The 13,963-nt window shown below is 46.1% G+C and overlaps 1 protein-coding gene across 5 annotated transcripts in view; it reads left to right on the top strand.

The window, feature by feature from the left end:
* LOC135577033 (mothers against decapentaplegic homolog 4) overlaps positions 1-13,963 on the top strand; it is a 27,550-nt gene extending 13,587 nt beyond the window's left edge. For 2 of the 5 annotated variants that reach the window (XM_065044639.1, XM_065044638.1), the window contains exons 3-12: positions 646-820; positions 1,212-1,241; positions 1,684-1,899; positions 2,988-3,077; positions 3,224-3,334; positions 4,832-4,882; positions 6,162-6,345; positions 8,665-8,833; positions 9,555-9,693; positions 10,690-13,963. In XM_065044639.1, coding sequence (XP_064900711.1) covers positions 646-820; positions 1,212-1,241; positions 1,684-1,899; positions 2,988-3,077; positions 3,224-3,334; positions 4,832-4,882; positions 6,162-6,345; positions 8,665-8,833; positions 9,555-9,693; positions 10,690-10,901 — 1,377 coding nt within the window. In that variant the 3' untranslated portion in view covers positions 10,902-13,963. The remainder of the gene's footprint in view (positions 1-645; positions 821-1,211; positions 1,242-1,683; positions 1,900-2,987; positions 3,078-3,223; positions 3,335-4,831; positions 4,883-6,161; positions 6,346-8,664; positions 8,834-9,554; positions 9,694-10,689) is intronic. The other 3 variants (XM_065044640.1, XM_065044642.1, XM_065044641.1) reach the window with 3 other exon arrangements.

Genomic DNA, 13,963 nt, shown 5'->3' with positions numbered 1-13,963 from the left:
GGGCCCAGTGCTGGCTCATGGTCACCCTGCTGTCCCCAGCACCCCCAGGTCTCTTTCCCCTACGCTGCTCTCTAATAGCTCATTCCCCAACTTACACTGAACCTGGGGTTGTTCCTACCCAGATTCAAGACTCTACACTTGCCCTTGTTCTATTTCATTACATTTTCCCGCCCAACTCTCCAGCCTGTCCAGGTCTCTGATGGCAGCACAGCCTCTGGCGTGTCACCACTCCTCCCAGCTTGGTGTCACCAGCAAACTTGCTGACAGTCACTCTATTCCCTCGGCCAAATCACTGATGAATATCTTGAACAATCCCGGCCCCAGCACTGCCCCTGAGGCACTGCACTAGATCCAGGCCTCAACTGGACTCTGCCCATTGACCACGACTCTCTGGCTTCTTCCCTTCAGCCAGGTCACACTCCACCTCACTCCCCGCTCATCCAGACCGCACTCCCTCAGTTCAGCGCTGAGGATGCTGTGGGACACTGTGTCAAATGCCTCACTCAAGTCAGATTAGACCACGTTCACCGCTCTGTCATCATCCATCCATCTTGTTATGTCCTCATGAAAGATGATGTTGATGTTTGTCCTCTCCCAAATAAAGGGAAATATTTCCCAATCGACTTTTCTGTCTTGACTTTGTAGGTGGCCGGTCGCAAGGGATTCCCCCATGTGATTTACGCTCGTCTTTGGAGGTGGCCTGATCTTCATAAAAATGAACTCAAGCATGTTAAATATTGTCAGTACGCTTTTGACTTAAAATGTGACAGTGTCTGTGTAAACCCTTACCATTACGAGCGCGTAGTATCGCCTGGCATCGGTAAGTAGCCTCTCCATTTCAAGTGCGAATAAACTATACAATGTTTGTCTTTTGGGGTGTAGAACATACAGGCCTAAATTAGAAACATTCGCTTTAATGGTCTAATTATAAATGTGCTCTTGTTTGTCTGAATGGAATGATATTTTTACCTTTATTCCAGATTGGAAAGAACGGTTTGTGGCTTATGTTGAAGCCTTTTTGTTGGCTTTGCGCACATTTCTTACCGTGAATGTGTATCCTAGGAGTAATTTAGCGTTGGGACTTGTGTTGTGATGGAGGGGGGTATAATATGTAGAGTCTAATTTATAGAAGCTTATAAACTTAATGTTCAGATTTGTTAAAGATCTCCATGTATATAACCATCCACACCCTCTTTTTCTTCTCTTTCAAGATCTCTCAGGGCTGACACTACAGAGTTCTGGTGAGTAATTCTATTTATTGTTGCATTTTTATGGGCACAAACGGTGTTAAACTCTCAGGACGCACGGATTTTATTCCTGGATATTTCCTTGGGAAGGGGAATAGAGAGCAGATGGAATTGAGTTTGTCTTTTGGAAAACCAGCTCAGCAGCGTATGAGAAGCAAATATTGATAAATAATTTAAATAGAAGCTTCAGCTCCCCTTGTGTGTCCTGTTTTCATTGCAATTGATGTTCATAGAGGAGGAAATTTGGGTAACCCGGTGTTTTGATTAGAAATATTCAAGCAAAAATGACATAAACCCCCAGACAACTCAACAAAGCTTTAACTTGTTGTTTCTACCACCCCGTTGCCTCAAAATGTTTCTTTAGAATTTAGTGATGATTATATGGAAAATCAAGTATAGATTTGCTTTGCGTGTTGACCCGTTTGCTCCTTCGCAGCTCCGTCGAGCATGTTGGTGAAAGACGAATACGTTCACGACTACGAGGGGCAGCCGTCGTTGTCCTCGGCCGAAGGCCATTCGGTCCAAACCATCCAGCACCCGCCCAGCAACCGGGCGTCCACGGAGCCGTACAGCACCCCGGCCATGCTGGCGCCCACCGAGGCCAGTACCACCAGCACCACCAACTTCCCCAACATTCCCGTGGCTTCGACAAGTAAGATTCACACATATTTTCCCAAATAATACGCTGAAAACCGCCAAATCTCCAAGATAACGGGTGGTTTTTACCCAAGCGTCACTCGCGTTGGCGCCGCGGTGTTGCCGCGTTGATACGATGCGATCTCGTAATCGTTAACATCATGGCTATGATTTGAATAATTGCTGTAGGAGTGAAGAATTGTATTCTTTTATTACAACTATAAGTATTGAGAGACTGGATGACCCGCTGGCCTATCAAAGCGACAGCCCTAATTAATATGTTAATGAGTCCATAGGGGTGCTGCGTTGAAAATTGCCTTTTCTAGGGGTATTTGCTACAAGTGGAAGAGTTTGCGACGTCAAACCTCCCGCTTCCCTCCAAACATTTACACATAGGAAACAGGGAAAGCATGAAGTTTGGCGAGGTTTCACGTAATCACTTTAATATTAAAAATGCGTGAATATAATGGATTTGATGTTATCAAATTTGAATTATGGTGGTGTCTTTAATTGTCGCTAAAACTGAGGTACAACGTCTGTATTTGTCTCCAATGGGGAAAAAAAGGACAAGGCAGTTCAATCACATTGGCTTTGCACAACACTTAGTAACTTTTTCTCATCCTTGCTATAATTTTTGGAGCCAAGACATGAAACAAACAACTTAATCTTAGGTTTTAGTTCAAGTTTTCCATTTAAAGTTCTAAATTCAGACCGGTTTGAGTGAAACTGCTGAGTGTTAATGGCTGAGCTGAAGCCTTTTCGAATCAAATTCTTACAACCTGTCCTGAAATATTTGTAGTTTTACTTCAAAGCTTAGATGATTTTTGAAATATGTATTTCAGGGGGGGGAAACCCAACAAAATAAGCCAATTGCTGGCCTGTTTGGGTTCATATTTAATACAACCTGTGACGTTTTTCCCACTGAGAAACGAGATGTGAAGTGGTTGATGGACAGAGTTCCCTGCATCCTTCTCTTAAACTATTCAGGGTGACTATATATTGCAGCGCCCTTAGTTGGGTTTATTTTCCTCCCCGGTAGCGCCAAGCTCTTCTTAATCGCCCATTTTGGAACGTTCATGAATAGGTAGTTTGTTTCTTTACCAGGTATATTGACAGGTAGCCATAGTGATGGACTCTTACAGCCGGGAGCTCAGCAGAATGGCTTTACGGCTCAGCCAGCCACTTACCACCACAGTGAGTATATATATATATATATCCATACATGCCATCTTCTTAGCTCTCTAAAACCAGCTCCCGAACGTGCAGGAGAAATAGAGGATTAGAAACGAGATGGGGAATAACTCCTTAAAAACAAACCAAGCGCTCTTTTTGATTTTCAGACAGTACTACGACTTGGACTGGAAGTCGGACGGCAGCGTATACGCCGACCATACCTCACCACCAGAACGGCCATCTGCAGCATCACCCGCCCATGCACCCTGGACATTATTGTGAGTAGCACCCATTTGCATGTTTATTCAACGCTCGGGGCTCGTTTTGGGTCGTTCTGTACCCTCAAACTCTTTTATTTCAATACAGAACCAGCGTTTTGATGGGAAGTGTGTTCGGAGAGTTAAGTAGAAGTGGTTGGTGGACTCTTCTCCGTTACAGCAGCAGAGATTGGAAATTAGGGGTCAGAAATTAGAGACCAGAGGTGGGAAATTAGGGATCAGAAATTAGGGATCAAGAAATGAGAGGTTAGAAATTAGGGATCAAGAAATGAGAGGTTAGAAATTAGGGATCAAGAAATGAGAGGTTAGAAATTAGGGATCAAGAAATGAGGGGTTGGAAATTAGGGATCAAGAGATCAGGGGTCGGAAATTAGGGATCAAGAGATGAGAGGTGGGAAATCGGGGATCAAGAAATGAGAGGTCGGAAATTAGAGATCAGAAATTAGGGGTCGGAAATTAGGAATCGGAAATCAGGGGTCAAATTAGGGGTTGGAAATTAGAGGTCGGAAATCAGGAATTGGAAATTAGGGGTCAAATTAGGGATTGGGAATCGGGGATCGGAAGTTAGAGGTTGGAAATTGGGGTCAGGGATCAGAAATCGAGGATAAAGAGATGAGGGGTTGGAAATCTGGTCAAATTAGGGGTCGGAAATTAGGGGTCAGGGATCAGAAATCAGGGATAAAGAGATTAGGGGTCAAAAATTAGGGATCAGATATTAGGTGTTGGAAATTAGGAACTGGAAATTGGGGTCAAATTAGGGATCAGAAATCAGGGAGCGGAAATTAGAGGTTGGAAATCAGGGATTAAGACATGAGAGGTCAGAAATTAGGGATCGGAAATCAGGGATCAGAAATCATGGATCAGGAAATGAGGGGTCAGAAATCAGAGTTCGGAAATGAGGGGTCAGAAATTAGGGAGTGGAAATTGGGTCAAATTAGGTATTGGAAATTAGGGGTCAAATTAGGGCTTGGAAATTAGGGGTCAGAAATTAGGGGTTGGAAATCGGGTCAAATTAGGGGTCGGAAATTAGAGGTTGGAAATTAGGGGTCAGGGATCAGAAATCAGGGATAAAGAGATGAGGGGTTGGAAATAGGGTCGGAAATCAGGGGTCAGAAATCATGGATCAAGAAACAAGGGATCGAAAATTAGGGGTCAGAAATTAGGGACTGGAAATTAGGGGTCAAATTAGGGATTGGAAATCAGGGATCGGAAATGGGTCAGGGATCAGAAATCAGGGATAAAGAGATGAGAGGTCAGAAATTAGGGATTGGAAATTAGAGGTCGGAAATCAGGGATCAGAAATGAGAAATTCAGATAGCTATAGCGCTACCACATATATTTTATATATGTGTTACTATATGTAACAAATCCGGCGTTTCCTTTTGCTTTTAAAGCTTTGCAATCCCATAGTAACTATTCCATTTGCAGAAAACCAAGTTGATTCAGAATATAAAAACCTTCTTTGCGTACAAGAAATGGTATGTTTTCTTTTTCAAGGGCCGGTTCACAATGAACTTGCATTCCAGCCTCCTATATCAAATCATCCTGGTGAGTACAACCTGAACGCGGAATATTGTGGGAATTGCAAACTGTCTGGTTTGAATCTGATTCTTTTGGGATCGAGTCCTCTGAAATTTGTGAGTATATATTTAAAAGGAGAGGAACCATTTAGAGATAAATCGTTGCCATTCAAAACTGGTTTGAAATAGCGATGCTCTCCGCGAACCGAATTTAATGGGGCTGCATCCAGCTGGCGGCCAGGCACTAGTGGTGTCCCCAGGGGTCAGGGTTGGGTCCGGTCCTGTTTAACATCTTCATTGATGATTTAGATGAGGGCATTGAGACCATCATCAGCAAATTTGACACCAAGTTGGGAGGGAGTGTGGAGCTGCTGGAAGGCAGGAGGGCTCTGCAGAGGGGTCTGGAGAGACTGGAAAAATGGGCCCATTCCAATGGGATGAAGTTCAACAAGGCCAAGTGGCGGGTGCTGCCCTTTGGCCACAACAACCCCTGCAGCGCTCCAGGCTGGGCACAGAGTGGCTGGAGAGCAGTCAGGCAGAAAGGGACCTGGGGGGACTCATGGACAGGAAGCTCAACAGGAGCCACCAGTGTGCCCAGGTGGCCAAGAAGGCCAATGGGATCCTGTCCTGGATCCAAACCAGCGTGGTCAGCAGGACAAGGGCAGTGATCCTTCCCCTGTGCTCTGCATTGGGGAGGCCACACCTGGAGTGTTGTGTTCAGTTCTGGGCCCCTCAGCTCAGGAAAGAGATTGAAGTGCTGGAGCGGGTGCAGAGAAGAGCAACAAGACTGGGGAAGGGACTGGAACACAAGCCCTATGGGGAGAGGCTGAGGGAGCTGGGCTTGTTTAGTCTGGAGAAGAGGAGGCTTAGAGCTGAGCTCAGCACTCTCTAGAACTACCTGAAGGGCAGTTCTAGCCAGGTGGGGATTGGTCTCTTCTCCCAGGCAGTTCACAATAGGACAATGGGGCTTAAACTTAAATTTAGGCTGGAGATTAGACAGCAATTCTCTGCAGAGAGAGTGGTCAGGCATTGGAATGGCTGCCCAGGGAGGTGCTGGACTTGCTGTTCCTGGAGGTTTTTAAACTGAGCTTGGCCATGGCACTTAGTGCCATGATCTAGTCAATGGACTGGAGTTGGACCAAGGGGGCTGGATTTGATCATCTTTTCCAACCCAGTCCATTCTGTGATTCTGTGTAAATTGGGCTCAAACACTGAGTAGTAAAACCATCGCCACAAAGATAATTCATTTAGCAGGGAGAGCCTGAAGTGGCTCATCCAGCCTGTTGTTACCTGTATCTGTTCTTCAGCTCCAGAATACTGGTGTTCAATCGCCTACTTCGAAATGGACGTGCAAGTCGGGGAGACGTTTAAAGTCCCTTCGAGCTGTCCCATCGTCACCGTGGATGGATACGTGGATCCGTCCGGAGGGGACCGTTTTTGCCTGGGCCAGCTCTCCAACGTGCATCGAACAGAAGCCATCGAGCGAGCAAGGTATCGCGCACCTCCCCAAACCTGCCGTGTTCGATAATATTTCATGTTTTCTCCCTTTTGAAACAAGCCTCGTGTATTTATTGAACCGAATTACCCGCAGCGCAGTTTATCCGAAGATAAATGCATCCCAAACGTGAATTACGCGACAAAAACCTTTGTGATAGCGTGTTGCTTTTTGTTGCTTCCAGGATGAAATTAGCAGCCCGTGCCATTATGTACATCACGCCGCACCCGGAGTGATGTGAGAATAACTGCAATATATAGATTTGTTAAAGGTTGATGGAACGCTCGTTGGATTTCCATTCGTGTGCAAAGCTTTGATGGGGAAGCGCAGAAAACTGAAACGACTCCTTTTTTCCTCTTCTACCTCCTCTTCCTCCTCCTCCTTCTCTTCTTCTTCCTCCCCCTCCTTCTCTTCTCCTTCCTCCCCCTCCTTCTCTTCTTCTTCCTCCCCCTCCTTCTCTTCTTCTTCCTCCCCCTCCTTCTCTTCTTCTTCCTCCCCCTCCTTCTCTTCTTCTTCCTCCCCCTCCTTCTCTTCTTCTTCCTCCCCCTCCTTCTCTTCTTCTTCCTCCCCCTCCTTCTCTTCTTCCTCCTCCCCCTCCTTCTCTTCTTCCTCCTCCCCCTCCTTCTCTTCTTCCTCCTCCCCCTCCTTCTCTTCTTCCTCCTCCCCCTCCTTCTCTTCTCCTTCCTCCCCCTCCTTCTCTTCTCCTTCCTCCCCCTCCTTCTCTTCTTCTTCCTCCCCCTCCTTCTCTTCTCCTTCCTCCCCCTCCTTCTCTTCTTCCTCCTCCCCCTCCTTCTCTTCTTCCTCCTCCCCCTCCTTCTCTTCTCCTTCCTCCCCCTCCTTCTCTTCTTCCTCCTCCCCCTCCTTCTCTTCTTCCTCCTCCCCCTCCTTCTCTTCTTCCTCCTCCCCCTCCTTCTCTTCTTCCTCCTCCCCCTCCTTCTCTTCTTCTTCCTCCCCCTCCTTCTCTTCTCCTTCCTCCCCCTCCTTCTCTTCTCCTTCCTCCCCCTCCTTCTCTTCTTCCTCCTCCCCCTCCTTCTCTTCTTCCTCCTCCCCCTCCTTCTCTTCTTCTTCCTCCCCCTCCTTCTCTTCTTCTTCCTCCCCCTCCTTCTCTTCTTCTTCCTCCCCCTCCTTCTCTTCTTCCTCCTCCCCCTCCTTCTCTTCTTCCTCCTCCCCCTCCTTCTCTTCTTCCTCCTCCCCCTCCTTCTCTTCTTCTTCCTCCTTCTCTTCTTCTTCTTCTTCTTCTTCCTCCTTCTCTTCTTCTTCCTCCTCCCCCTCCTTCTCTTCTTCTTCCTCCTCCCCCTCCTTCTCTTCTTCTTCCTCCCCCTCCTTCTCTTCTTCTTCCTCCCCCTCCTTCTCTTCTTCCTCCTCCCCCTCCTTCTCTTCTTCTTCCTCCCCCTCCTTCTCTTCTTCTTCCTCCCCCTCCTTCTCTTCTTCTTCCTCCCCCTCCTTCTCTTCTTCCTCCTCCCCCTCCTTCTCTTCTTCCTCCTCCCCCTCCTTCTCTTCTTCTTCCTCCCCCTTCTCTTCTTCCTCCTCCCCCTCCTTCTCTTCTTCTTCCTCCCCCTCCTTCTCTTCTTCTTCCTCCCCCTCCTCCTCCTCTTCTTCCTCCTCCTCCTCCTCTTCTTCCTCCTCCTCCTCCTCTTCCTCCTCCTCCTCCTCTTCCTCCTCCTCCTCTTCCTCCTCCTCCTCCTCTTCCTCCTCCTCCTCCTCTTCCTCCTCCTCCTCCTCTTCCTCCTCCTCCTCCTCTTCCTCCTCCTCCTCCTCTTCCTCCTCCTCCTCCTCTTCCTCCTCCTCCTCCTCTTCCTCCTCCTCCTCTTCTTCCTCCTCCTCCTCTTCTTCCTTCCTTCCTTCCTTCCTTCCTTCCTTCCTTCTCCCCCTTCCTTCCTTCCCCTTCTCCTTCCCCCTTCCTTCCCTCTCTTCCTCCATTGAAAGGAGAAGGAGTAAAATGATGCCACATCTCAGAAATGTCTCATCACGATGGGCAGAATGCTGAATTACTGTAACGTGGTCCAAAAAACCACACGTTTCGACTTGAGGGACTTTCTGCACTAAAACACTTGCAGGGTTTTACACTTGGGAAGAAAACAATGAATTTGAGATGGTTTGGTCAGCGAGCGCAGTCATTGCTACTCAAATATGGTCGCATTCTGTGTTTCCTATAGATCTTTACATCTTATTACAGATTCAAGTCTTTGCATGAGCAGAGCGCAAATTAAACCATCGCAAACGACCGAGAGACAGAGAATCGCATAGAATTTCTTTAGCAGAGTTCAAATGTATAGTATATATACACAAGTGCGTTAAATTGGGTATCTTTGCAGGTTGCACATAGGGAAAGGGGTGCAGCTGGAGTGCAAAGGAGAAGGCGACGTGTGGGTGAGATGCCTCAGCGACCACGCGGTTTTCGTGCAGAGTTACTACCTGGACAGAGAAGCCGGACGCGCGCCCGGGGACGCCGTTCACAAGATTTACCCCAGCGCCTATATCAAGGTGGGTTTGGATGGTCTAGATGAAAATTTGCGGGGGGGGAAAGCATCTATTCGGTTCAAAAAGCTTGTAAAAACGTAACTCAACATTACGCTATGAGACACTGAAATAAATCACTTTGATTATCCTTTCAAACAATCAAAAGCTTTCAATTTGACACCTCAGGTGACTTTAATTTAAACTTGAAACGTGACTCTAAACTGAAAGTATCATATAGATACCGAATTCTTTATTCACCTCAGCATTTGTGTATGAGATTTTTAGTATGAGAACAGAGTTCCCGACTATATTAGAGCACAGAAATAGAAAATACCACCAACTTGAAGCCTTCAGGCCTATCAGTATTTATTTGAAATAGCTTAATGCGTTTCAGTACAAAACAACAAAGCCTGACAAAGTTAAGCAGGACTTATTGGCTTCCATGCCTGTTTTAAGTATAAAGTTGGGATTTTATCAACCCGCGGCATCTTTCAGACCTCGATCGTGTGGTTGTTCCACACGGGGCGCTCAGCTCAACCAGGTTCTGGCATCAGTAACATCATACGCGAACAGTTTTTAAGAATGACCTTTAATAGATTATTTTTGTTAGAAATTAAACTAGGCAGGGAAAATTTGGCTTTTCCCCGCGTGTACGTCGAAGCAGATCCAGCTTCTCAGCGATGGGACTTAACTCCTTCCCTGATGGCGGTGAATCTCTATAGTTTGCTATTTCTTTTTTACAAAGGTGTTTGATTTACGCCAATGCCACCGTCAGATGCAGCAGCAGGCGGCCACCGCTCAGGCCGCCGCCGCCGCTCAAGCCGCCGCCGTCGCCGGAAACATCCCCGGCCCCGGATCAGTAGGTGGAATAGCCCCGGCCATTAGTGAGTACAACAACTTCAGCTCCTTTTTCCTTACCCGAAAGCAATATTAAACAGCTTTTCCTCATAACAACACCCCCACATCCACATTTCTATACGGCACCAAACTGCTTAGAGCCAAGCTTGAAAAATTACGGTCTGAGCTCGTAAAAACGTGACTCGAAACAACCGAGCGACAAAGTCCTTGATGAGATGTAGGGAAAATTAATATTCAGATTCTTGAAGAAGAAGAGAGCGTGAGGATGTTCTATATTTTTTAATCTATTTAATTATTTCTTAGTTGCTAAATTTGAGATCCTTTAAATTATCACACAAAATCACAGAATGTCAGGGGTTGAAGGGACCTGGAAAGCCCATCCAGTGCAATCCCCCCATGGAGCAGGAACACCCAGATGAGGTTACACAGGAAGGTGTCCAGGCGGGTTGGAATGTCTGCACAGAAGGAGACTCCACAACCCCCTGGGCAGCCTGGGCCAGGCTCTGCCACCCTCACTGAGAAGTTCCTTCTCATATTTAAGTGGAACCTCTTGTGTTCCAGTTTGAACCCATTACCCCATGTCCTATCACTTTCCCATGTATTTGTATCACACTCATCATTAAAAATCGCTTAATCAGCGTATTTGGATGGTTTTGAACCATTTCAGGCAATGAATAATTTGTATAGCATGTTTCACTTTGCTTATTTAGATTACTTTTAATATTGTTTCCACTACGCAGCCATCCAGCTGCTCTTCCATATTAAATCTACACTATGTTCTAAAGTAATAAATCTTTGCAGAGTTAAAATGCAATATTTTATTTGGGGTAAAAAAAGGATTAAGAATATGTTTTGCAAAAAAAAAACCCATTGAAAATTGGAAATTGAACCCAACAAAAAGCAGATTGATAATATGAAACGAGGCCTAGAAACATGGATTGGCCTTGGCTGTGCGGTTTGTACGCCGAGCGACCGGGAACGACGCTTAAAAGGAGCTGACTCGCTACCTCTCTCCCGTTCAGGTTTGTCGGCCGCCGCCGGGATCGGCGTCGACGACCTGCGCCGCTTGTGCATCCTCAGGATGAGCTTCGTCAAAGGTTGGGGCCCCGATTACCCGAGGCAGAGCATCAAAGAGACGCCGTGCTGGATCGAAATCCACTTGCACCGCGCGCTGCAGCTCCTGGACGAGGTTCTGCACACCATGCCCATCGCCGACCCGCAGCCTTTAGACTGAGCTCCCTCCCGCCGCGGGACGTCCTGAGGATGGCGGATTGTAAAATACGATTCTGTTTATAACCCCAAGATATATTTTACTTCTGTTCTGCTTAACCTTAAAAAAAAAAACCCACCCAACCAAATCGAAAACAGGTTTTAAAAATGTGTTTGCCGCCTTGCTCTTAGCAGAAAGAAACTGAACATGCAGAATTTGGATGGGGTTTTGTTTGCCGGTTGTTTGGGGAATTTAATTGTCAGAAGACGTGGCTCAGGGCTTGAGGTGAAAGGTAAAACGCCTTAGAGGGACTTTATGGTATCGGGGTTGTTCCCTTGGAAACTTTCCTTCTCTATTATGGCATCTCGGCGATAAAGCCTCACAGGAGCCTTTTGTACGCAGAATATATATTATATATATATTTATACCTGAAAAATTCCTTCTCATAGTTCGGAACGTTTAGCAACTTGAAAATTCCAACTGATTCGGGACGTTCTTTTTAGGGAACAAGACTTAACGGAAGACTTGTTGGTTTTGTTGACTACCTTGCTATGATTTGTTTGCCGGATTAAAAGGTAGAAGCTGCCAAAAAAATGAGGGATGAGATAGACGTTGCTTCAAAATCTCGAGGAAAATGGGGCTTTCCCTTCACTAGTTTTTAAAAAGAGAAAAAGATAGCGTAGATTTTTATTTATATAGACAGAAGCGTTTTAAAACACTAAAGGAAACGGATGCTTTTCAGTGCTGGCACTCGATTTAAAGAGAACGGGAAACCCCCAGTCTGCAAAATCACCACTGAAATTAATAGATCGCGTGCCCAACGGCTTGAACGTATTTTCCTAACTCCTGCTGCCTTCGCTGATTTTATTCGAGTGAAAACGTGGCAGGTATTTTAAAGCAAAAAATAACGGCGTGACTTTTTACTCGCATAAACCATAATCATGGAGAAATACATCGAGATTAAGATCCAGTTTTTCTATCTGTTCACCATTTCCACTCAGGGCAAGATGGCAAACTTGTTTTTATACCTCGTGGTTATTTTCCGCCCTGTGCCATCGACGACCGTATCAATTGGCAATGACTTTGTATAGAGAATTTACCGTAGGAAACCAAAACCAACCCACCCCGCAAATGTATTGACTGTATGACAGATACAATATGTATGCTTCTCTCTAGTTAATAGTCGAAATAAAATGATGAAAACCCTGATTTTATTATAAATTCAATTCGCTTCTCTCCTGTCATTCCGCACCTTGAAGCCGGCGGATTCTTTTCCTTCGCAAGATGAGCGGCAGCAGCCAACAGCGGATGGAATTGGCGGCGGTTTAGACTCCAATCGTTCTGATTCGCCCGGTTAAACCACGTCCGGAGGGTCTCGCTTTCAACCTATAAAAAGAGAACAGGAGCTGGAGCTTAAACGGAGACACCGGCTTAAGCTTTGCAGAGCTGGACTGAGCCCACGGAAAGAAAAAGCCGGGAAGCGCTGATTCAGCAGCTTTTGGCCAAGTTTACGTGGCGACGTCTTGACGTTTGCAAAAAGAACGTTGACTTAGCTCAAGGCCTCGACTTCAAAACCTTTTTCCTTTCTCTCCCAACAATCTATTTCATCCAAAACTTCTTGGGAAGTGGAGGATTCTGATCCTTGGAGAAGCTCCGTGAGGTTCCATCCCCGACAGAAAACGGCGTTTGGTGGAAGAAACTAAAAGCCCGAGCGCACGTTCTTCTCCGTTTTGAACCACCTCCCGTACTTTTCCTGCTGGATACGAGGCGTCTTGGCTTTTAGGAAGCGTCTTAACCCTCCGAGTGATGGATTTATCACACCAAACTTCATTTGAGGAGTTATCCATGAGCTTTACTCCCTATTTCACTTTGCGAGGGGCTTATCTTGCCCCGCTACGTTCAGAACGGGAGGAGGAAATAACGGCAATGGGGTCTTTCAGAACCAAGAAGCCATAATGGATTGGAAAAGCCTTCAGCACCGGCACGTGAAACCTTTCAAAGTCTTGCGTTGAAATATATAAGGTCATAAAGCTGCGGCTCAACCATCCCCAGAATCGCGTCTCTTCGCCTCAACATCTCAAAATGGGGTGAATTCAACTGTCTTAATTATTGCAATGAAATAATTACGCAATCACAAATCTCTGCGCTCGAGGACTTGGCCGGGATTAGCGCCGGAAGGTTTAGGCGGCTTTAACCTTAAAACTTTAACGTTTCAAGTTGACGCTCTAGAGACGGAGGTGAAAATTTGCTTGACAAATCCTTAATTCGATCAGGAAAACTGCCTCAATTTTGGTGTTTTTCCATGAAAATAATTCCGACGGGACTCGGTTTTTTCCTCAGAACCCTTCAAATAGTTTTTATGTCTCGATGGTCGCGACCGAGACGTCTTAAATCTTGACGAGGAAGCGCTTTAGAGTTTAGACCTTTAAACTGCGTTGTGCAGTTGCTTCGTTAACCGGTTAAAGATGCGTCTTCAAAGTGGGATTTGGACTTTATTTAAGACATCCTTTCATTCCCTACTTGAACATCTCTATAAAACAAGATGCATATCAGGTATCGTTACGAACGCTGTTTTTGAGAGATGAAGAGATTTACACGTTAAATCAATGATCTCCACCCACTCCTGTTGATCTCCAGTTTCCACCTTGAAAAATTCATTAGCGAGACCAATCGGGAGGCGAAACGACGGCGGACAAAACCCCCGGAGGTTTCTTAGCGCTGCTGTTGTGCCTTGTGAGTAACAAATCCCCCCTAAATTCACACCATTTAAGCCTTTCACCCCAATCCCTTCCCGCTTTCGCTCTCCGCTACCTTTTCCCATGGCTTTTTCGGCTGATATTCGGTAGCGATTCGGTCCCCGTGACCCAAAAACCCGCCGCGTGAGGGGTTATTTTTGCGTGAAGCTATTCTTTCAGCCATTGCCTTTTGATAAGCGGTCAACAGAATTCCCAGTAGTTCCTTTGTAGCTTCCCCGCACCCCCCGGTCTGTTTTTTCATTAGCCCTAGTTTGTGGATAATATACTGTAGTTAACTTTCCTGAAATTCTGTACCAGAGTATGTTTTTGATTAAAAAAGGTCAAGATTCA

The sequence above is a fragment of the Columba livia genome, chromosome W (assembly GCF_036013475.1).
Source record: "Columba livia isolate bColLiv1 breed racing homer chromosome W, bColLiv1.pat.W.v2, whole genome shotgun sequence".
Classification (NCBI taxonomy): Eukaryota; Metazoa; Chordata; class Aves; order Columbiformes; family Columbidae; genus Columba; species Columba livia.
This window is presented reverse-complemented; position numbering and strand designations above follow the sequence as displayed.